At 32.3% G+C, this 24,250-nt stretch overlaps 5 protein-coding genes across 13 annotated transcripts; 2 read left to right on the top strand and 3 right to left on the bottom strand.

Annotated features, from left to right (window-relative positions):
• Positions 1-290: 290 nt before the first annotated feature.
• On the bottom strand, positions 291-3,285 carry EDA3 (DnaJ/Hsp40 cysteine-rich domain superfamily protein). The gene is made up of 6 exons (XM_068634479.2): positions 3,032-3,285; positions 2,825-2,904; positions 2,181-2,349; positions 1,590-1,682; positions 868-1,001; positions 291-774 (listed from the first exon to the last, which is right to left on the bottom strand). Exons 1-5 carry the CDS (start codon positions 3,093-3,095, stop codon positions 871-873), a joined length of 537 nt encoding a protein of 178 aa, XP_068490580.1. The 5' UTR covers positions 3,096-3,285; the 3' UTR covers positions 291-774; positions 868-870.
• Positions 3,286-5,081: 1,796 nt separating this feature from the next.
• LOC137827937 (high mobility group B protein 15) lies at positions 5,082-6,493 on the bottom strand. The gene is made up of 2 exons (XM_068634316.2): positions 6,161-6,493; positions 5,082-5,345 (listed from the first exon to the last, which is right to left on the bottom strand). Exons 1-2 carry the CDS (start codon positions 6,485-6,487, stop codon positions 5,082-5,084), a joined length of 591 nt encoding a protein of 196 aa, XP_068490417.1. The 5' UTR covers positions 6,488-6,493.
• A 3,228-nt stretch (positions 6,494-9,721) lies between these two features.
• On the top strand, positions 9,722-14,839 carry LOC137828050 (high mobility group B protein 15). 5 transcript variants are annotated; one of them, XM_068634455.1, is made up of 7 exons: positions 9,722-9,823; positions 11,176-11,379; positions 11,847-11,925; positions 12,661-12,823; positions 12,910-13,035; positions 13,724-14,106; positions 14,222-14,839. In XM_068634455.1, exons 2-7 carry the CDS (start codon positions 11,210-11,212, stop codon positions 14,564-14,566), a joined length of 1,266 nt encoding a protein of 421 aa, XP_068490556.1. In that variant the 5' UTR covers positions 9,722-9,823; positions 11,176-11,209; the 3' UTR covers positions 14,567-14,839. The 5 variants fall into 5 exon arrangements, with proteins under 5 accessions (XP_068490556.1, XP_068490557.1, XP_068490554.1 ...); XM_068634456.1 differs by lacking the exon at positions 9,722-9,823 and adding an exon at positions 9,916-9,971; XM_068634453.2 differs by lacking the exon at positions 9,722-9,823 and adding an exon at positions 10,064-10,849.
• Positions 14,840-15,157: 318 nt separating this feature from the next.
• LOC137828049 (peptidase M1 family protein) lies at positions 15,158-19,087 on the bottom strand. Of its 2 annotated transcripts, none has more exons than XM_068634452.2 (4): positions 17,990-19,087; positions 17,318-17,551; positions 16,543-16,869; positions 15,158-15,761 (listed from the first exon to the last, which is right to left on the bottom strand). In XM_068634452.2, the coding sequence occupies exons 1-4, from the start codon at positions 19,085-19,087 to the stop codon at positions 15,465-15,467; spliced, it is 1,956 nt and encodes a 651-aa protein (XP_068490553.2). In that variant the 3' UTR covers positions 15,158-15,464. The 2 variants fall into 2 exon arrangements, with proteins under 2 accessions (XP_068490553.2, XP_090161287.1); XM_090305161.1 differs by lacking the exon at positions 15,158-15,761 and adding an exon at positions 16,000-16,044.
• A 154-nt stretch (positions 19,088-19,241) lies between these two features.
• LOC137828058 (protein TONNEAU 1b) lies at positions 19,242-22,617 on the top strand. Of its 4 annotated transcripts, none has more exons than XR_016523360.1 (8): positions 19,242-20,149; positions 20,281-20,413; positions 20,722-20,810; positions 20,900-21,019; positions 21,754-21,887; positions 22,009-22,037; positions 22,114-22,277; positions 22,409-22,617. XR_016523360.1 is itself a non-coding variant. In XM_068634476.2 (8 exons), exons 1-8 carry the CDS (start codon positions 20,063-20,065, stop codon positions 22,458-22,460), a joined length of 723 nt encoding a protein of 240 aa, XP_068490577.1. In that variant the 5' UTR covers positions 19,242-20,062; the 3' UTR covers positions 22,461-22,617. The 4 variants fall into 4 exon arrangements, 2 of the variants coding, with proteins under 2 accessions (XP_068490577.1, XP_068490575.1); XR_011083811.2 differs by having other exon boundaries at positions 22,101-22,277; XM_068634476.2 differs by having other exon boundaries at positions 22,199-22,277.
• Positions 22,618-24,250: the final 1,633 nt, after the last annotated feature.

The following is a 24,250-nucleotide window of genomic DNA, read 5'->3' as shown; positions in this document are numbered from 1 at the left end:
AAGTATTTTAATTTTCCTTCAAAATAAGTGATAATTTTTTTTCATTTTCATTTCACTTTTTCCTCAAAAATCCAAACATATTTTTCACTCGATTTTATCTCTCTTTTTTCTTTTTCATCACACTTTCTTTCATTTTCCTTCAGATTATGCTAATTTTTGTGATAATCTCACAGCAAATGAAATATAAGCAAATGTTTTGCAAACTTACAAGGTTACTCTTTTAATAACTTCTATAAATGACAAGTTTTATGCAATTTTGACCTTGATTATTCTGACGATTCCTTACATACTCATTAATTTTTTAAAGTAGTGCAATAAATTTCGCAAAAAAGTTATAATCTACATATTATTAATGAGTCATGATATTTAAGGTCTTTAAGGATTTATTACCTTAAGTGTGCACTATTTGCATTGACCCTTATGAATGGAATCTTAAGTAGGGGGCAAACATTTACAGATTTACTAGGTATCTGAATAGGAACAGAAATGACTACTCTTGCTGGAAGTATTTGCTCCATGTTTACATAATATATGGGTCTTGAAACTCAATACAGTCTGCACGAACATACCACTGGACATTTTCATACAGAACCATGAAAATCATTAGGTTGATAACCAAGCCGATGGTTAAGAGTTCTGTAATGAATGCAGACCAAAAATAGAAGCAAAAAACCCTCCGCAACATGTTCTGTGCCAGAAGTTGATTACCATTGCGGTCACTGGCTTTTTTAACTGGTGAAGAGTATTTGACCTCAGTTTTGCTCAAATTTACGTCTGAAAGGGATGTAGTATAGTGAACAACCGCAACAGAAGATTAGTATTGAAGACACCAGTGACTTTGCAAGAAGCATGAGGAAGAAAGTTTACCTTCTAAGAGTTTGGAATTAGCCGTCCATTATACATCTTATCGAGCAGTTTCCGTGCATCGGGCCTCCTTAGGAGACCTTTATTGTTTGGCAAACCGGTTCCTAAACAAACAGGGCAGACAAGCTTTCCTCGACCTGTAGTATTATAAATAAAAAAACTGAGATAAAACAAAGAAAAAAGAATAATGAATATTTCTTCTATTTTCTTTTCCTTAAAGCAAAGAGTCTGGTTAAAGAAACATAATGTAAATTAAAAGTCAATAAAAACTAGAATTAAAAGATTAGACATAAGAAAGACAAATTAAAAGACTATAAATAAGTAAAAAAGAAACAACTAAAAATTAGAAAGACAAAATTAATATTAGCTTCTTTTTAAAAAATTTGTATCCATATCTTTTGTTATATAGTTTATACTATGTTAATGATCAATCATACAAGTGAACTCTGCAGAGGCCAATACAAGAAAAACAGTGTTACGTTTGGATAAGTTAAAGAAAGGACAGGGAAGAGATGAGAAAAGTGACCCGACCAACCCTAGCTTGAATGTTTTTCTCGGAGGGGAAGGTCATTCCCTATGCTTTAACTCAAAGAACAGGATAATAGTTCCCTTATTTTGAGTATATCCAAAGAGAGGTAACTTCCCCTCCCTCCCTTATCCTTTCCCTCCACTCAACCACTTCCATACGTAGCATAAAAGCAAGTAGTAGAAAATGGAGTTCATACCATAACAATTTGGACACTCAGTAAATTCGTAAACATCTTTAGCTCGCTTCCTGTTCAGAGCTTTCCATTTTCCTGTACCACCACACATGTCACCTAAATGAAAAGGTAAACATTGTATGTATTAAGAAACATCCACTGGTCTCACATTGATAAAATTGAAACATATGCATCAGGAATAACATGGAAACAATCTTCACCAACCCAACAATCAATCACATTAATACATTATATTAACCAACTTGTTTTAATTAGCAAGTATTTAACTCATAATGTCTACCTACCGAACTTTTGAAATGGGAAGCAGAATTATACACTAGCAAAGTCGGATAAAGATCAAATTGTCTCAGTATTTCTATTTGCTTATGGTCATCGACTCATCCTCAACATCTTACAGAAACAAGGTTCAACTCCGCCAAGATTTATAATTGCAGAAAATTTTATTTCTCTTCTCAAAAGAGTAATGTAGGAACTACTAAATAAATGAGCTTATAAAATGGAGACACGCTGTTATGGATTATATCCCATTTGTAAATCCAGATCATGCAATTAAGAAGAATGAAGCACAGAAAAAACAATTTTATCACAACTTACAAAGCACAGCACCACTTCCCAAACAATTTCTGCACGCAGGTTTTTCCATTATTCCATCCACAGCGGTTGCCTTAGGAACTAAAATAGGTGCGGCATAATCACTAATCAACACTATAGTTGAACACAAACACGAAAGACAATGACGCCTGGAAAACGATACTTGGAGTTCCTGCAATGGAGGATGAACTTTCGATTAGTATATGCGATTCATTAGATGCTTCGGGGGAAACTAAACTACCAAACTACAATCACAACAAAGTCTTTGCACAACTTTGAGATTTATATCATGTGTTCATTTCTATATAAATAATGTTGCAACTTATGGCACATGCCCCTAACTTACAACCAACTTGTTAACTTGCTATTTGATTAAGAATTAATCAAATTCAATTATGTATTGAAGGTAGAATGGTTACAACCATGGTATAATTTCTCTAGGCTCACGAATCAAATAATCATGGCTATGCTTAATGGCTTAATCTTTCATGTTCCATAAACAGAAAGTCATTATTACTCAAAGTTTTGATTTGAGCCACAATGCAATGCAAATGCACAGAATATACGAGTAATTAGTTAGCAAATGTTGTTTTGGTTACAATTCATTGATTAAAATCGAATAACAAAACCAAGTCCGTTTGCTTCACCTTTGAGGAGTGGTCTGTGTGAGCGGAAGCAGAAGCGTCATTTTGATGGCTAAGGCTCGATTTAACCACATGAGCTTTTCCTGAAAACAACGCAACTTCAATTGATGAAAATTCAAATAACGAAAGAAACTTCCATTCAAAAAACTAACTAACTTGATTTTGCAATCTGAAATTTGAATCAACGCAGATAGAGAAGCAAAAACCGACGTGGATTTTGAGTTGGAGATGGAATTGGAATCCGAGGAAGGCATCGAGGAAGAAGAGACGCCATGAGAAACCTGCAACTGCAACTGCAACTGCAACTTCACTTGCTAGAAATTCATTGATGGCTATGGAAGAAGACGAAGAGATAAAGATTTGGTTTGGCGCGTGTAGGGCAGAGAGGACCCAATTGATAGGTCAAAATGTCCTCCACGTACTCCTCCATTCAAATCCCTAATCTAAAACCACCATGGCATTTTCAATAACTTTCTTAATTAATTATTTGTTATATTAATTTCCTAAATTAATTATTTTATATAATCTTATTTTTTTTTTTAATTTCAACTTGTAAAAATCATTTGTTAAATACGTTATAGGTAGGTTAATATATTTTTTTATGATTAGATGAAATTTTCTCTAATCCTTTTGAATCCATGAGTTAATGAAATTAATGGAAAAAAAAATTAAAATATATATATATATATATGAATGATGGTGACTTTTTTACCTTTACTAATAAAAAAAAGTTAAGAAAAACTTATTAATTTCGTTTAATTAATTAATTTTCAATTTAACTCTTACATTTAATGTGGTCAATGGACTTTTTAGAACCTGACAAATATGATAAAATAAAATGAAAAATATTTTTTATAATTTGAAATATGTACATTTTGAATGTATGTAATCATATTTAATTATTATACTTTGAATGTACGTTCTTTCTACTTATTGAAAACTCAATTGTAATAATTTGTTTAACTACTGATATAAGAAGAAGATACTCATATAATTTTAAAATTGTAAAGTAGAAAATAATAAAAATTAAATATAACATTATAAATATACATTCATTTACTCGATAAAGTAAGTAAAATAAATTTATTGTATTATAATAATTACTTAAACAAGAGGCATGAAAATAAAATAAAACAAAGTAATTATCGTGAACTTGCCAATGTCGATGTTATAAACAAAATTAAAAAATGGGAAAAATAAAAATATCTAGACACATTATCATATATCTATATTTTTACTTATTTTAATATATAAAAAAAACAATTAAAAGTTTATGTAAGGATTGAAATTTTATATTCATAACACTAAAATTAGAATTTAAATTTATAAAGAATATTGCTTCTCTATCTTGAGAAAAAAAAATCATATAACTTTGTTTCCAAATCAATTTTAGAGAATATGAAATTCAATCAGACAAAACAAGGCTTCCTCCCTTTTTTTAGCATTTTTTATTTGAATTAGATTTAAATGCAATAACATAAAACATTTGGAGTATCATTCTTTAATTAAAAAATGAACTATTGATTTTGATTAAAAAATAATAATATTTAAAATCAATAATTAGTATATTTTTCACATATTTATTTGTTATGATTTTAAGTGTTAGTTTTTTCTACTATCCTATAAAAACGAACATGAAAAATATTATATAAGAAAAATAAAGTAATCATTATTAAATATTAGATTAAAAGTGGTGTCTTAATTTTTTTTATTTAAAATATTTATAATTTATTGAGAAAAAAATAAACTGATATTTTCGAAGTTCATGGATATTAGAATTTTATAATATATAAATTGATACAAATCTTATTTTATAAGTTGATTTTATGAAATTAAATTAGATTTAAAATATATTTTTTAACATTATATCAGAATATTTTAAATATATTTTAATATTCTAATCTAATGAGAATTTATTGATCAGAATATTTTGAACATATTCTAATCTAAAGGTAATTTATTGAGTTGGTTTTTATAAAATTAAATTATATTTAAAAAATTTTTCTTAATATTTTCTGAGTAAGTTTATGACATAATTTACTTTTTAACATGATTTCTCCAATAAATATTCCATCCAAAAACCAATGATAAAATTAAACAATAATAACTAAAGAAGTAAACTAGCAACATTTTATTGTTACATTCATGCACCACCTACCATCATCAACATCTAAACTTAGAACACAAAATGACAAAATAGTGTCTCAAATCTGAAGTTGTAACAAAATCTTTGCACCACTTTTGAAGAAGCTCATAAACCCTAATTGGGTGAATTTTCTTTTGAACCCAAATAGTTTGTTTCAATCTCCATTACTGCATGAGGCATTGCTTTCACACCAAAACCTCTATCTTCAAACCCTTCTTCTCCACTTTCAACATCCAACATCTCTGTGTCTGGTTTGGGAGGCCATTGTCGAAGTGGCACAGCATCAGTGATAATTGGACCCATTTTCAGCTTCTCCACATAATCCTCCATTTCTACTATGTACCTTTCTTTATCCTTCATTGCCATCTCTTGATAAATCTTTAGAGAACACAAACTACTGCATTAGTACAAACTTTGAAGATCTTTTACTCATTGTTACCATAAAAAAATTGATCTTCTTCATTTAAAAAGAATAATCATTATTTTATGTCACTTCTTACTTATTTAAGAAATGTCTACATACTCAAACAACACTTTTTATAGTTTTTTTTTTCTGTAAGGATGAAAATAATAATTTTATATTTTTTAGAATGAAAAAATAAAATATTTCAAAACCCTAATAGAAAAGGTAAACAACTATTTCAAATATTGAAGTGAAAGATAACATGATTTTCTTTATATATATATAATATTTTGGTTATTTTTTTTTTCATAAATAAATACAAATGTTGATATAAGTAAGGTAATTTTTATCTTTTATTATTAAAATGAAATTGTTTTTTAAAATTGAAAAAGTTATGTTAAATTTAAAATTATTTTATTGTAAAAAAGTTGTATCATGAATAAGTCGTATCATTGACACGATTTTAATTAAGAAAAAAGTTGTTATTGTGACATGACTTTAATTTAAAATAATTATTAATTAGTTTGTGTAAGTTTTTTTACACTTATAAAAATTAAAACACCTGAAATATTTTGTTCTAAATTATTAATTTTTGCTAATAAATAAACAAAAATTCAAAGTAATTATAAAAAAATCTTGTGACATTAACACCACTTCTTCCCTAACATTAAAAATGACTCAATTTTGATAATAAGTCTCATTTTAGTAAAAGAAAAAAAAAAACAAAGATGCATATATGAACATATATTTATGTTGTATAAACCATGATGATGTTGAATAGATTTGATACCATCTTTTGGGATAGTTTTAACTTTGACCAAAGTTCACCAATGATCCTAGGAATCTCTCCCTCTTTTCCTTGGTGAAGTGGCTTGAGTTTTGCATGTTGTTCAGCAAAGAAGAAATTGTAGCCACTTCTGCTATGTTTTGGATGAACAGGAACTCTCTTTTTCATCTCTGATCTCTTCCTCTGTGGTGGATTATGAACACTTTCATGCTCCTCTGCCACTTCATAAACTATTCCTTTCAGTGTCTCTGATCCCATTCTCACTCTAACTATGTATCCACTTTCAAATTTTCCATCAATCACTCCAACCACTGCAGATTCTGCTGCCATTGCTGAGACCACAAAATCATACATTCAACAATATTACTTAATAATCATAAAATGTGTTTTATAATTAAAAAAATAATAAATAAATATTGACATTTTAAAGGGATACAATCTTTATACAAAGATAAATAGAAAAATAAGATAAAATCTTACATTCTAACCTAATCTAAATTAATCTTCTAATAAAAGTTTTCGACTAACTCAACACTCAACAATATTATCTACACAATAACTCCCTCTCGACAACCATCAGAATATACTAATATATCATAATTCAAGAATTCATCAAAATTAAAAACAACATAAAACATAAACAAAATCACAGTTAAACATAAATTTTAAAAATTTTTAAAAAAAACAAATTTTAGTCCTAATAATAAAGCAGTTAAGAAGGAAGAACATGTAAATAAGAATTTACAAGAAATTGCAATTATGCAGATCTCTTCAACCAAATGCAAGTTCCTTATGTCACATAATAACACTTACATATATATATAATTGATTAAATGATTATATTGTTTGTTAATTGAAAATTAGGTTAACATATTTTTTTAGAATAATTATTACACTAGTCAAAATATTTACAATATCTGACCATGTATTGTTGACTGAAAGTCATGTAGTGTAAGTGCATTTTAATTAAATTTATTAAAAATGTATAATTGTTGTGAATTAAAGTAGATTAATGATTATAATTGAATTTAATAATTAATTCAAAGTAACTACTCGTATATTTAATTAACTCTTTGTCAAAGTTACAAATCATATTTTCAAATAACTAGTTTGAATATAAGGAAATTTCTTTTCAGGTCAATTGAGTGTTATTATTACAATTCAGATTATATTAAGCATTTAACTATTGATTTTTTTTTTGTCAAAGACTCAAAAGTAAAAAAATCTGTAAAAAAACAAAGAGAAAAGGATATTTTGCATTTGGATTTTGAGTTTAGTTGAGTTTAGCTTAAAATATGTTTACAATTTCATTCAAAAAACTTACAAAGAAAGTAAATAAATTTAACTAGTTAGAAAAACTTAAAAGATCTAATGGATTTTGTTTTCAAATAAATTATTATTTGTTTTCTAAATATTATTATTATTAAATTTTATATAGAAAAACTAGCATGATATTTATCACACCAATGCATCTCAATTAAAGCATAAATAAACATTAATGATAAATATTTTTTCATTATCTAAATGTAACATGTTTTACTAATAAATCACTTATAGAATAAATCAAACATCTAGTTAATATGAGAATTTTAGGAAGAATGTTGAGAATTTCTATTTCTAAAGAGATAGAGTTTATAGAAAATGAATAATAAATTAATTATATATCTATTAAAAATATTTATTTATTTATTTTTCATTTACTTAAAAATCATCTTTTCTAGTGACTATTTTTACATGATTAAAAAGGATTCACAATTTCAAGAATTATAATTTGGTAACAATTAGTAAATATTTTAAATTTAGAAATTGAACAAACTATTTTTTTTTTAAAATAGGTCGTTAATATTTGATGCTCAATGATCTAAAAAGAATTATTTATTAAATAATTTTTTTGACAAAAAGTTATGTTAAAAATTAATTAAGAAATTGAGAAAAAATTTAGCTTAATAAATCCCTTATAAAAGAATGAATGGAAAAATATATTTTAATAAATCAAATAAGTTATATCTTGATCGTTAAACTATTACTTTTTACAATAGTTGCAAAATTTGAAATTATTTTAATTATAAATAAAAGTAAATTATTCTTTAGGAAACTTCAAACTTCTTTTTAATCTCTGGACTTCTAGATTTTCTCCATCTTTTATTAATATTATTTTTTAATATCAAGATTTGTACATGTTTAAATTGCACATTGATGTAAGAAAGTTTGCTGATTTATACAATGACTACTTCAAGAAAATTATGTAATATTTTTTAACGACCAACCGTTAAAAAAATTTATATAACTTTTTTTATGATTGTGGATTTGATAAAAATTATTATATAAAAAAAATTATAATTTTTTTTTTTAAATCTAGTTCTTTCTAAAAAAAAATCAAACTTTGTTTTCTTCTAATTCCATATAATATTATTGTCCTCATTCATTCATTTAAAAGCCTTAATATTTCAATTTATTTTAGTAAAATTCTTTCACCCATCTTCTTTCATCACAATTGAATTCAACCTTCCATTTTCTCCATTCACTCCAATTCCCAAACAAAAAATTATTAGAAAATAACAACCTAAATCAATTTTACAAATTTATATAAAAATTATTAATTAAAGAATGAACAACCTAAATCAATTTTACAAATATATATATATTCATCTTTGGTTTATGTGATTTCCAACATTATCGTGTAAAGAGAAAGAGTGCATAGAAAATGTCAACAAAGAAAAATAAATATTGATGGTTGTTCAAGTTGGAATAACTCAACCTTTCTTTTAGTTTTTTTTTTTATAATTTAAAATTCATTTTAATGAAATTTATATTTTCATTAAATTCTTAACACTACTTTGCACAATTGTTACCAAATTAGTATGGTAATATATTTGTCAAACTAAATTGTTACCAAATTACTTTGCATAATTGTCTCTTTAAAAATATTAATTTCTTTCATTAGACTTAATCTCTGCTCATTAAAATATTTTCATTTTTTCTTATTAATTCATTTTCTTTCTATTCTCTATAAATTTTTTTCAAAGGAAATAATTTCGACCAATAATAATTATGACATACTTAAGTAATATGATTCTTGTTAATTACATCCTCATTTTATATATTAATATATATATATATATATATATAAAATAATAATTTTTTAAAATTTAATTTAAAAATATAGAAGAATAATTTTGGTTATTAATAATCCATAAAAACAAAGTCTTTGTTATTTTTATAAAACTAAAGATAAGATCTAAGGTAAATAAAATAGATAATATTATGTGGTTCACATAAGCCTTCTGCAAGTTGTTACAGATTTGAGGCCCATTATTTCAGCCCTATTAACAATTTTAAAAAAATTATTATTACCGAGAAAATTTGAAGAAGATGTAAGAATTATTATTTTTTAAATACAAAAATAATGGATTAAATTAAAATGGAAAATTGAGTGTAGAAAGACGGAAACACCCTTTGAATATGTGGATGAATGGAGAAGTTATGGAGGGTAAAAGCGTGAAAAATTTGTAGGGTTATTATTTTTCTTCTTCATCATCGAATTCATTGACACCTTCGGAATCTATATTATAATAACAGTGCCATTATTATTGTGTTTAAAAGCTTCTTCCTTGCTGTCATTTCATTTGCATGATGAGAAGATGATGATATCTTCTGTTACCGTTGGTAAATTAATCTTCACATTTATAATATCATCATATATTATTACTATTTTTATATTTTGTCTTATATATAATTAACAAAACCTGATGTTTCTCATTTCATTTCATTTCTTTTCTGCTTCTGGATTTGCATCTTTCATATTCTTTTTAGTGTAAGCTACAGTTATATATTCTCTTTATTATTATTTTATTTCTTTTCCATTTCTTTAATGAAATATAATGCAAAGAAACTTGCATACACACAAAAGGTGCACACTTTACTGTGATGGGTAATCTTTGCTTTGGGAATTTCTATTTTCTTTATTGGCCTCCATTAGAGGGTGGTGGTGCAATGCAACCAGGACAAGAAATCTGATTTTGATTTTCTTTGGGAAAAAAAAAGTTCAAGTTTCTGATGTTTCTTGGTATTGGAGGAATGGATTTGCTGGCATCATGATATCAACCCCACAATTCTTTTTTACCCTGAAACAGTATCAAATTTTAGAGAAAGATCATTAAATTATGCATTGTGTATTTATGTATTGTAAAAAATGGTTTTCCAGGGTTATGTTAAAGATAGAGATATAGATATAGATATAGATGCATATATATATAGAGAGAGAGAGGGAGAGAGAGAGAGAGGGAGATTACGTAATTACAATAGAATAGAATACCATCCTATTCTACCAATGTCAGGGTTCAGTTATAGGCTACATAGGTCTGTGAACAGTGCCTGGGGTTTGGGAGAGACTAGAAAGGGACTTTGTAGAGAGTCTTTATTACAATAGTCTAAAAAGGTTTTTCTTGGTTAGCCACTGTTGTTTCAAAGGCCAGAGACCTGAGCTTTGTTTGATGGGTTCTTGCTGTTACATCCTCGGTAATCTGAGGGAATTCATGGCTGTGTCACAGCTTTTCTGTACCATAATACCCTTTTCTTGGGCTTTGTATCCTCCTTCACACTGCAAGTTATTTCACCACCACCCTTCAGCCTGTTGTGTGTCCTCCTATCAGGGTTTGTGGCTTGTTTCAGTCCTGAACCTCCTGCTGCACGGTGATTTTATTGGCTTCTCTTTCTTTATTGGTTTCCTTTTTTTTTATATATTTTATTTCATGGGACAATTTTTTCTGCTTCTTATCCTGTGAACTTGTCTGTTTCTTTTTACTTTTTTGTCTCCATTCTTTTCTTTTGTTGTCTGCATGTAAGCCAATCCATTCATCATTAATGTTTTTCCTTTTCATATCTGTAAATGCTGCTGGGTGATTTTCAACGTACCAATGTTTTTCTTCTCCCTCTGGTTCCTTCTTTTTCTTATTCCCCTCATCCCCTTCTGCAGTGCTATCAAATGTTAAACTTCTGTGTTGTTGATGGTGGGGCAGGAAATTACTGAAGATTAAAATTACCGAGTAGTTAATGGCATCAACTTCTGGCGTTGGTAGCAGCTCAATACCCATCAAAGATGTAGCCACGAGCTTTCGTGCATATCCTCTTCCTCTAGCAAGATATGAGGAGATTGTAGAGAATTCCCAGCTCTTCATGTTTACCTTGGAGAAGCTTCACGCATCTATGGGTACCAAGTACATGTAAGCTCCCTGGATATCATTTGGGTGTTACCTATACAAGTATTTTCTTTATTTACAAGTGTTCTTACGTGTCAAAAAACTTTGAGGCCTATATAAACTGTAAGAGAGGGCAGTGGGTGTTGGCTTGAAAATCAATAGGTTCTTTCTGAAGATATGGAATGCAAACTTGTCATGCCATATTCCTTGCATCGTGGTCTATAGTTATCCATATTGATTTTGAGAATGATATTTTATGATTCTACCTAAGAAATCTAAGCATCATTCTTTGCTTTGTTAATTAGTTTAAAATAATTATGATGGGACAGTGTCTGCAACGGGCCTCAGCATATAATCTGTAGTTTTTGGAAGTATTGTGCCCTTCTAATTAATGTCTTTTAATTGCACAACTTTGTTAATTCAAAAGGCCAGGGGCCCCTCCCACAAATACCACTTTTAGTTACTGTTGTTGCATTTTAACTTTGTTGCAGGATTCCTATTGTTGGTGGAAGAGAACTAGATTTGCATCGTCTCTTCATTGAAGTGACTTCCCGAGGAGGGATTGCTAAAGTAAGATGTGATTATGACTCCCTTTATGCTTCTTTACTTTTGCATGTCTAATGCCCGTGACTGGTGAATTGGAACAAGACAATTTTTCTGGTAATAACTTGTATTTATATTACCAAGAGGACAAAGAGGTACAGCACAAATGTTTCCACAAATTTCGTCAAGTAGTAAATAATTTATTGAACAATAAGCATTGCTGTGAGATTATTCTATCAGCATGTATTAAATCAACTAATATTTCCTGGTGTTCAATGTCAACTTTGCGGGTTCAAATAACACACAATGTTTTTACAACAAATTTACAGGCGGTTATTGAATATGCACGAAAGCTGGCTGAAATGTTTCTGTTCTCAATATGTCAGTGAATCTTGTGAATTTCCCTTTTCATTACCTTGATGTTTATCAAAGGAAGCACAAATTTTTTCAATGTTCAAGATCACTGTATTGTATGTGTGAATAACGGTTTCCATGCTTTTATAAATTTTGGCTATAATCCAGTTGAATTTATCTTGTATATAGTATTTTTGTTTCTTGAGTTCTCAGTTCAAGATTATGATAGAAAAATGTCATGAGAAGTTTTTGGGTATCTTTTGTCCTCCATACTTGTATGGCTAATATTATGGCTGGAATGGAAATAACGCTTGCGTTTTTGTATGATATTCTGGCAGAAAATTGTGAATTATTTTCACCATTCTGGTTGTAGTGCTAAAAGTTATATCTGGTTCATGTGTCTTGCAGATAATTAGAGAGAGGAAATGGAAAGACGTAACTTCAGTCTTCAATTTTCCTTCAACAGCTACAAATGCTTCATTTGTGTTGAGAAAGTACTATGCTTCACTGCTCTACCATTATGAACAAATCTACTTTTTTAAAGCCCGGGAATGGGACCCTACTGCTCCTGGTAATTTCATTTAAACCATATTGTTGGTTTGAACTAATGTTTAGGATGGGTCCGTTCTAACATAAATCTTCATTTCTCTTTGACAGATATTTTGCAGAACCAATCAACCCTGGTAGTTCCTCCTCCAAAAATTCAGTTTCCACAGTCTTTGTCAGAAATTCAACCCGGTGTTTTTCAACAGTCAAATGTTAATGCTGCTAAATTGCCTGAAGGTCTCTTTACTCATTCTTTTCTGCCCAAAACAATATTAATTACTGATCACAATTTACCCATCAAAAGAAAAAAGGGGTTTGTTATGGTCTTGATAATTTTTTAAGCCTTGGCTTGGCAACTTTTAAGACTATATTTGGAATGATAGAAAATGGTGGAATGGAATAGAATGACACCGGTAGCCATTTTTTAATTGGCTACAGTAAAAGTTGAATGGAACTTATTTTGTGCATTGTATCAATGCCCATTTTGTGCATCATGAAATTGTTTTCTATCTATTTTGAATTTTTGTGGCATATTTTTATATACGAGCTTGCGTTTATTTGACTGACTTGTATTGATTTGGCTATAATATTAATCTGTATGAAAGATCATTTGCAAAAGTGAGATGTCTTGTAAAACTCTCAGGTTTACCAGAATTTAACTACTTATTTTGTTACTAACAGTTGAACTTGTCTTTTTGATATGGCTATGGTGTTATTTTGTGCTTAAGATCATCTGCAAAATTGTAATCTTTGTAAACAAATGGTTACAAGAAGTTGACCAATTTTTATATTCCTAAAAGATTTGAAGTTGGACTTCTCTTTTTTGTATCGTTTTTTGATGATCATCAACTATTCAATGTCTTTAACTCAGACTGTTTGATTATTTGATAAGTAGTAGTAATGCTCATTCTCTTGTGGTCTTCAGCAATGGCAACATCTTCGGCTGGGCCACCTCCAGTCATTGGGGTCATTGACGGGAAATTTGAAAGTGGTTATCTAGTTACTGTCACGATTGGCTCAGAGAAACTCAAGGGAGTACTTTATCAAGCTCCCCAGAATCCTGTATTGCACGCATCCGATCATAATAACAGCGCTTCTGCTTCAGCCGGTGTCCATCGGCGGCGACGCAGGAAGAAATCAGAGATAAAAAGAAGAGATCCTGCTCATCCAAAACCAAATAGAAGTGGGTACAATTTTTTCTTTGCTGAACAGCATGCAAGGTTAAAGGCACTTCACCATGGAAAGGACAGAGAGATTAGTAGGATGATTGGTGAACTTTGGAACAAGTTAAAAGAATCAGAAAAGACGGTAAACAATTTCTTTAATGTATTCTTTTATGCAGGATAGAGCTCATGCATTCAGTTTTTTTCTTGTATCATGTGTGATGTATTATATTAATGCATTCAGTTTGACTGTCCTATAGGTTTATCAGGAGAAGGCCATGAAAGATAAAGAGAGGTACAGAGCAGAAATGGAGGATTATCGGGAGAAACTGAAGATGGGTCAAGTTATCAGTGATGCTGTGCCCCTTCAACAACGACTCCCTGATGGAGATGCTGACATGTTGGATGTTGACATGAAAACGGATGAAGCTGAGGGAGATTCCCTTCAAACTCCAGAGGAGAGTAGTTCTGGTGGAAGTGACTATGAAGATTATAATAAAACTGCAGAAAGAGGTTTTGATATGGATGCATTACCTGTATTAGGAATGGATGCAGAAACAAGCTATATGGGTTCAGAAGAGAAGTCATCCAAAGGGGGTTTATGAGCTTATCTGGGTGAGAGGGATTAGGTGGCTGACTTTTAGTAGAGATTTTCTTGTGATAAACTAGAAGCTGAGATGAGATGCAGTGGAGGTTTGAGGTAGGATTAAGTTGCAGTGCAGTGCTTAACTGTGAATTTTGTCATTTCAATGTTTTAACTTCAAATGGTTCATGTTGGCATCATGCTATATGCTATGTTGCTAGTGTACATTTGGCATGTTGACATGGATCATGGTAGCTAATGATGGAAGAATAAAATGTTGCCCACTTATTCTGTACTTCTTTTTGGTCACTGCTTCTTTGAGACTAAGGATAAGGTGAAAAAACTATGCCTGAAAACTTATATAATATGGTGCAAAATTATTCTTCTAAAGATGTAATAACTCTGCTACCACCAACATGATTTTACTCTAAAGAATGAATTACTCTAAATGCATTAGGTTTGAAAAAAGAGAGGATTACATTGTCAACTAATGAAAGATTGTCTCAGGTGTGATAAATTCTTGTAATTCTTAACCACTAAGTTATTTTAAAAATATCTAATACAATTACTGACCATGTAATCTTAAAAAAAAGGTGGTTTTAAGAAATATAACTAGAAATAATCCGAAGGAAAATTCCCTTCTCTTTCAAGATAGACAAAACAGCATCCTTAATATAATGAAAAATCTTTAATCCTCCTTAAAATGAATAAAAACTGTTACAGGAGAAATCTTCATCACTAATTGTAATCTACTCTTCTTCATTCATATCACTAATGGCTGAAATGCTCCAAGAAGAAGAACTATGAAAGAAATTGTCGTTGAAGTGTCAGTGAAGTCAAACTTTATTTATTGTGAAGGAGTACGCAAAGGACAATTTGCAAACGTTGAAATGCATGAAACATTCTGAGAATTGTTCCTTCTAAAGATGCTTGGAAAATATGGCCTCAACAACACCTTGAGCAATTGGATGGTAACACTCACGGGCCTCTGAAAATAGTGTTTTGGCAAATACTTTGCTATCTTCGTTCCCACTGCCTTTCACAAGAGCAGTATAAAGTGGACGAAGATACTTCATTCTCCCAACTCCTTTTAAGGTTTTCTCCACTTCATTGTAGTAAGTTTTGCATCCACTTGAAATAGCCCTTCGGAGAAATGCCACCTTTACCTCGTAATCTTTCGACTCAGATAGCTTGTAGCGTGAATCCAAGTCTACCAGCTGCATGACATGTATTATACAAAAGAATTATGATGGAATAAAACAGGTAATATATGTGAAATGAAGCTTAGGACACTTAAGATCTATGAAACTCAGACACGCCTCTTAAATGGTGTGTCCCTGTGTCCGACCAACACGTATCGGTGTGTCCCTATGTCCAACCCACACGTATCAAACACTACACTGTCAGGCGTACGACACTACACTAACACGCGTATGACACTCATACAACATGTATTGGTGAAATGTCCAATTATATTCTCATTAAATTCAAGTCTACCAGCTGCATGACATGTATTATACAAAAGAATTATGATGGAATAAAACAGGTAATTTATGTGCAATGAAGCCTACAACATTTAAGATTTATGAAACTCGGACACGCCTCTTAAATGACGTGTCCCTATGTCCGATCAACACATATCGGTGTCCCTGTGTCGCCGACACGTATCGGTGTGTCCCTGTGTCCAACCTGGACACTACACTGACACACGTACAACACTCTACATGTACCGGTGAAGTGTTTAATTCAACAGACTTTTTTTTGAGTCTCTAACAGTTCTAACACAGTTCCAATCCAACACAAAAAGGACAAATACAGTGAGTATACTGCCTCACAAGAGCTTTTAAATTTGTATAGGAATCACTCAATTACCTTGAAGAGTATATGGTTGTTTTGAAAAAGCCACTATATTCCATATGAGAATAGATGTTTATCTAAATGATGTTAACAAGGAAGGGAGGAAAAAGAGCACTAGGAATCTGAGAAAACAGTATTAACCTGAGAAGCTTCAATCGATTTCGGCAAGTTGTCCAAGTAGAGCTCCCACTCCTGACCTTGCCAACCATCAACTTCATCCTCCCTTGGCATCCTCCCATTTATGAACTCATTTGCCAGTGAAACAATCAGTTTATAAATAGTTGAATCGGGTTCACAAGCATCTGGAGGAATGCCAGTACCTTCTGTCCACAGCACTATGTCAATCTGGTTCTCTATGCCAGGTATGTTAGCTTTAAGGAAGTCAATGAATGTTTCAGTATCAATTGATTGGAACTTGAAGGTACCAATATACTTCTTCAGAAACTCATCGAAGGCTGGTCTCCCAATCTGTCCCAATCCAACCACACAAAAATTAACAAAAAACTCAACTCCAACAAATTAGGTTATGTTTAGCTCCAGAACGACGACAGAAAAGAGAAAAAGCACACATTTTCGAACAAAAAATAAAGGGTAATGATATGTTTACAACTCACATTTTTTATACAACTCTACTATTATTTTACTATTTTTTCATATCATTTAATTTCAAACTTACCCTTTATTATATATATTTATTTCTAAATCGATCACATCAAGAATTGTATACAACTATAAGGGTTGTCAAAATATCATTTTCCAAAATGAAAAGAGAAAAAGAAACAGTCTTAACGTGCGAATATAGTTTAAAAATGATTACTTTTAGTTAATGCAGAATCTCTCTAAACATAAAAAACTATCAGGAATATGGTGCAAAGTGTGGAGTTAAACAACAGAACAAGAAAAAAGAATCAGATACCTGTCTTTCAATGCGCCACAAGAACTGAAAACCTTTCTCATAGGGAACCTGAGAATACACATTATCTGGGTCAATTCCTTCCTGATTACATTTTAGCTTTGTAAACTCCAAGTTGTCCTTGAACCTCTCAACATCCTCATTCAAACCCCTCCAACCAATTCCAATGTTCAGTGCAGCTCTTTGTTCTCCTTGTACAGCCTCCACAATCCTCCTCTCTGCATAAGTAGTGAAGCCCTGGAATCACAATCAACAATCATTTCACCATCACAGATTCAACTTTGCTCAGAGAAACCACACAAAAATTCTGTTTATGAATGAATTAAAAACCCAACATCAAGCACCAGAACACTATTTGTTTCTCCATGGCAACTTATCAAACACTGAAACTAGAAACAGAAAAACCAAAGCTAGACGCTTTTCAACAATCAGAACTGCACATATAAGTCTGTCTTTCCACGATTTTTATCATTTTCAGAAGGATGAACTCAACGAATTACTAGAATTATACTCTCACTTCCAAACAAAAAAAGGCATAACTTGAAAGCATAAGCACAATCTGATGCATTTTGGTGAAGAAAAGTTAATTGGTAGCACTAAACAAGCTGATATTTTAGACATTTCAACACCATGTTTTAGATAACCCCACATGAAACCAAACACGCAGAACAATACCTCGTTCAACCAGAAATGTTCATTGTTCTTGTTGGTAATCAAATTCCCGGTCCAACTATGAGCAAGCTCATGAGCCACAACCTGGGCCCCTGTCGCATCGCCCTTAACAACAGTGGGCGTCAAGAACACCATCCTTGGATTCTCCATGCCCCCATAGGGAAAACTCGGCGGCAAAACCAGCAAATCGAACCTCTCCCACTCGTACGGCCCGAACAGCCTCTCCCCTTCCCTGATCATCTCCTCCGTCCCGGCGAACTCCGCCGCCGCCGAGTCCAACACGGCAGCCACGTCCTCCGCGTACACCCTTGTCCTGGGTCCCACCTCCCTGTTCCCGAGCGCCCCCACAGCGAACGCGAAGAGGTAAGGCGGCACGGACTGCTCCATCTCGAACTCCTCCACCACCCTCCCTTCCGCGCACCAGGGCGAGGGCAGAACGACGTCTAGAGCGTCGTCGTTTTTGGGCGAGCGACGCTGGACGTGGCGCGCCGCCATGACGGCGGAGAGCTGAGAAGGGATGTTGAGGCGCGCGGAGTAGCGTATCCGCACGGCGGGGGTGTCCTGGCAGGGGAAAACAGAGCGCGCGTGGATGGCTTGACATTGGGTGTAGACAAAAGGGTGGGACTTTGCGAAGGTTTGGGGTGGGAGGAGCCATTGGAGTGCAGAGGAGGAGGGGGAGGTGGAGTAGGTGATGAAGAAGGAGGAGTGATTGGAGAGGGTGATGGAGAGCTTTGACCCTTTTATGGTGTCTGGCGAGGAGAGAGAGAAGGGAAGAGGGTCTCTGCTTGTGGGGTCGATGACGCCATGGATACTGAGGGACCGCGTGTCCAGGGAGAAGGGACCAGAGTGTGGCCTTTCCAGAGTGAAGAGCGCAGAGCCATGGATGGTGGAGCTCGAGAAGTCCAGGTACAGACTCAGGGATACGTGCGTCGTGCGTGGCTGCGATGCCTCCGCGAACGAGTGAGGGTCAACCGCTGCCATTCCAGTTAACTTCAAACTCTGTTTCTCTGTTTCTCTCTGTTTCTTAAAGTAAAAAGAGAACCACCGACAACAATTTCCTCCTGCTTTGTAAATAAACCTCTGTTTTCCTTTACAAAGCATATGTTAAAGTTAGTTCTTAGTTTTACTATAAATATTTTGCCGGTTCATAGTGCACTCTTACGTTTTCTTTTCCTGCACCCCATAATCTCATTCAAAAACAAACTTATCTCTAATATTTTCTAAAAACCCTAAAAATGCACACAACATCCACACTCTACTCTTTCTTCTTCCTTTGTACACGGACTACACATAGACAGATTGCATTGCTCTCTCAATGATGGTGTTACTCCATCTTTTAGCACAGGAAAACGTTTCTTTTGGTGATGATCAGTGATGTCTTCGACGACTTGGTAGCGGTTCAGTGATTTCTTTTGACGGTTCTCTATTCGGATAAGAAGGTAAGTAATTTTTTGTTGGTTTACGAATCTATAGTTCTATTTTTATTGCGAAATTTTATTTTCATAGTACATATGTTGTGATTCCAAACAATACACACGCTAGGTTTACAAAACAAAGATTCTGCACTGTCTTCCAGAATATTGAATATGCAAAACTCTTAAATTGGTGCATCGGTAAATCTTCTGGATTGATGAGTCTGGTAAACTTCCAGATTTGTAGATCCATAATATGTTTCCAGATTTCAGAATCCATAATGAAAAAAAAAATGATTCCAGATTCACAAATCCAAAATTTAAAAAATGTAGGTGCCCTTTTTCAAATAAAAGAATCGAAATTTTAAAAATTGTGGGGTGCAGCAAGATAAATGTAGGGGTGCAGGAAGAAACTCCCTTAATATTTTACGCAATTAACTAAAAAGGCTTTGAAAGGCCGATGAAGAAGTGGGCCTGGGCCGAGGAAGTAAAGAAGCGAGACGGCCCAATGTAAATCCACACTAACGTAACAAACGAAATCGTGAATATTTGCAATCGACGCAGAGCAGAGCTCAGAAAGAGGGAGAAGAAGAAGAAGAAGAAGAAGAAGGAAGAAGAAGAAGAAGAAAAAGAGTTGTGTGTGGAAATTGGTTGAGAGAGAGAAATGGATGACTACACTAGGGAAATGATGGACCTGAAGACACTCGTCACTCGCACTCTCGAGAAGAAAGGCGTTCTCGCCAGGATCCGTGTACGTAAATTCATGCACACTTTCACTTTCCTTCGCTTAGGGTTTCTTCTTTCTAATTTTCCACCGTCTAGATCCGTTCAATTTCTCCGCCACGGGATTTAGGGTTTTTGTTGCGTTTTTTTCTCTCTCAGGCCGAACTCAGAGCGAGTGTGTTCGAAGCCATCGAAGAGGAAGATCGTGTGATTGAGAAGGACCAAGGTCTTCCTCCTGCATTGCTTGGTAGCTGCAACGATCGAGCTAAACAGCTTCACGCTTCTCCTCCAGGTTCCTCTTTTCTCGATCCCTAACCCTACTTTCCTGCAATCTTCCGAGATTCCTTCGTCGTGTTGTTGCTTTACATGGCCTGAATATATAACCAGCTTCAATTACGGTTGTCACTAGTTGTTCCTCTGCTCTTAATACTTCGGATCCGATTTGTCAATTGTGTATGAAAAATGGCTAGCTATGGTTAGTTATTTGTGGCCGTAAATTCTGTAGTTGTAGTACAATGAATTTTTAGGTTAGCGTGGAATGAAAGTGAATGGACTGCATTAGTAGGTATATTTTGTTTGAGCTTGGTATTTGCTGTGCAGGTAGGCTCCTTACGGCGATGATATGTGAGTACCTTGACTGGGCGCAGCTCAATCACACACTAAAAGTTTACCTTCCGGAATGTAATTTGGTAATTATCTATTTTTATTTTTATTTTTATTTTCATCCAGTTTGTTTGTTAATTTCCGTTGTGAGGCTTTCGGCTGTCTTTTTTTGCAGGAAAAAGATTTTTGGAAGACGGAGCTTAAGGAGTTTAGTTCCAAAAATGGTTATGATCTCAACAGAAACAGAGATAGTCCTCTACTTTTGGATGTGCTTGAAGGATTCTTGAAGCTTGAGGTTTTTCAATCAGTTTTTTTCATGATTTTTTTTTTCCAACCGCTCTTTCATTTTGTGCTTATCAAGGTTTTGGATCACGGTTCTTCTACTAGATTGGGCTTAGGAGGGATTTTTGGATCCTGAAGTAGTATAGGAATCAAGGTCCTGTTAGATTGAACATTTGCAGGACGGCTTTATTGGAAATATTAGGTTATGTTCAAGCTAGCAAGCAGTTTCCATGTTTTGTGCCACATCTTGTAGTACTTCTGCTACGCTAGCTCCAAGCCTTGTTGCAATAGGAGTTATGTAGTAATGTTGTAGGATCTTCTGGTTAGATTAATCGTTGTAGATTTGGAAAGGAGACAATGATACATAGGCTAAAGTCATGATATTCCGTCCTTACTATTATTAAATATGATCTGATCTTGGAATTTGTGAGTATATGTTGCATCAATATAAAGGTAGCCTGGATTGAATTACCCATCTGCTATAACCTAATCTTTTGGTGACTACGAGGACAAGCTAATGTGTAAAAAAGAAAAAAACATGGCAGATGTTTGTTTAAAATGGTGTGGGTAGTTCTCTACTTTATGTTGATGATACATGATTGTATAGTGTGGGGAAATCGTTGTGTTAAAAGTTAATGATACCAAACCCTTGGTAGGCCATTTTTTTGTGTAAAGCACACTTAATACTTCACAGAATGCTGCAAATGTGTACTTTTGATTAATCATGTGGTGAATATGCTTTTGTAGAATTTATCCCAAGCAAGGACTAGTGGTAGGAGATATACCGCCTCAGAAACTGAGTCTTTACCAAGTTCAGAATCACGGAATTCCCGTAGGCATTCTTCCTCATCTGCTGCTACTGGCTTACCTCCTCTAGGAAGGTGCATAACTGATCTTATTTCTCTACAAGTTGGTGTGGTATTATTGTACTTATTTATGTTTTTAGATCTTTTAAATTTCATTTCTGGTAGACATTTTTTATAACTCACCTATTTGTTGCAGGGTTGTTCCTTCATCCCAGGCATCATCTGGTGGGTATTTTCTGTAATTGACTTTTTACCTTAAATTATTTGCGTGCTTGAAATTTCCCTTAGTTTTACACTCTAGCATTCAGATAGAAGAGGAGGATCTTCTATGTCTGCTTATAGGAAGGATGAGTACAATTGGCGATATGACAGTGATGAACTTGCAGAGGACATAATTCAAACATCAGGTGCATTAGAAAATCTTCAGTTAGACAGAAAAGCTCGGAATCTATCATCTTCTTGGCGGTTCGTCTTCATGCAATTCTGAGTTTATTCTTTTGTTACCAAGCACAAAGCATTTAATTTTAGATTTTATCACCATCTATTTGTTTAGATATTAAGAAACATTATTGTTTTCTGATTGTCCTCGTTTGCAGACACGCTGGTGATGGAATCAACGAGGATGATGGCAGGGTTGATCACGTGTAGAGGGACAGACATTGCTTGCGTAACTGCAATCTGCTCCTGTATTTTACTGTGTATTCTTAGTTTTCTGCCTCTGATGATTGAATGAGCCTAATTTGATGTAAGATCATTTAATTGTGATGTGCTTTAGTGTTTTTTATGAGCTATTTTTTCTCTAAAATTTCCCTTTGCTTTATATATTTGTTATTGAGTTTCCATGATTTTGGCTCATGCTTGCAAACATAATAAATAAGCACTAAATTAAGGGCCATGTATTTTCAGCCTCTGCTAAAAAATATTTGCCAGAGCTTGAATTCAAGGCCTTCCTTTCTATGTTCTGCTCATTGCTTTGGCGGTACGAAAGTATCTCTCCCTTCTTTCTTATGATTGAATACAACAACTTTCAACTCTTTTTTTCATACCTGGAAATCCTAAGAATCGTGATTTATTTAGTTGGTGAAAGCATGGGAATGTTTATATTATTTTCTTACAAATAAAAATGAGTTATATTTATTACAAAAATTAATTTGTTACCATGTTAAGTTATTCAATACAAGTATAATTATATATTTTCAGTAAAAAAATATTTTAGCTTGGGAAGTTTTATTAAACTTTTTTAAAAACTAAACATGAAAATTTTCCTTTTTTAAAACCTCAAATTTATTGTATGAATTCTAATTATAATTATGAAAATAAAGAACAAATTTTTTTAACTATAAACATTTTTCCAAAAATTTAAACATATTTATCATAAAAAAATTTATTATTAATTTATATCACTTATAATTATATATACTCGTTTTGTATTTTAAAAGTTTTATATATATATGTTCGTGCTTATTAGTGTTTGTATTACATAGGTATCACAGTTTTACCGTTGTTGATATGAGGCCTCTGTTGTAACCGTTATGAAGCGTGTCTCGCGCTAATCTTCTTAGTTGTAAGTTAAATTTAAATAACTACCCAAACACACTACAAATTTTTAGATTGGATTATTTTAGTTTTGAAGTCTTGCTAATCCTCTAAAAGTCGCCCCTAAAAAGTAATGCATATTTTACATGCAAAAACTCAGTAGTATAATTTATTAAGAATGCATACAATCTTCACGTTTTTGTCTCTCTTTCAGTTTTTTGGAACATGACAGTCAAATCACGTCCATGTTTCTTGAAATTTTGTAATTTAATATTTTTTATTTTATTTAAACTTTTCTTGATTTATTTAACAATGTAATTAAGGTTGTTCAGAATTATGTATCAAAAAGGATAAATGCTGAAAAATATTCTCAAAAAAGAACGGTGTAAAAAAAATACAAATTCATAGGATTTAACAGAATTAGAAACTTGTCAAGAAAAGGAGATGCAACTGTATAAAATAAGAACCAAACAAATAAGCTATTGGGGGAGAAATTTAGAAGAGGGTTTAAAAAGGAGAGATTTGGAGATTATAGTGTATTTAATGAAAAAATGTAAAAAAAAAAACTTATGTATACCAAAATAAATTATCTCTTTTATATTTTATTACAGAATACATTACTATTTTTACTTTTCCATTATTACTATTCCAAAAATTATTTTAATTAAAAACTAAAAAAAATGAATATTATGTTTATGTTGTATCATGATAATACTCTTTTAAAACAATTCCTTATATATAAATTGTTATTATTGGAGGATACAATGATGTAAAAATTGTAGAAATGAAAAAAGTCATCAGTATAAATAATTAGCGGTAAAAATTTCTTAATATTTGTCAAACAATACATTTACAATAAAATTTATATGATACAATGCATACATACTGTTTGAGATAACTTA

The sequence above is a fragment of the Phaseolus vulgaris genome, chromosome 7 (assembly GCF_051622355.1).
Source record: "Phaseolus vulgaris cultivar YP4 chromosome 7, ASM5162235v1, whole genome shotgun sequence".
NCBI classification, from domain to species: domain Eukaryota; kingdom Viridiplantae; phylum Streptophyta; class Magnoliopsida; order Fabales; family Fabaceae; genus Phaseolus; species Phaseolus vulgaris.
The sequence above is the reverse complement of the archived record's forward strand: the minus strand, read 5'-3'. Positions and strand labels throughout refer to the sequence as shown.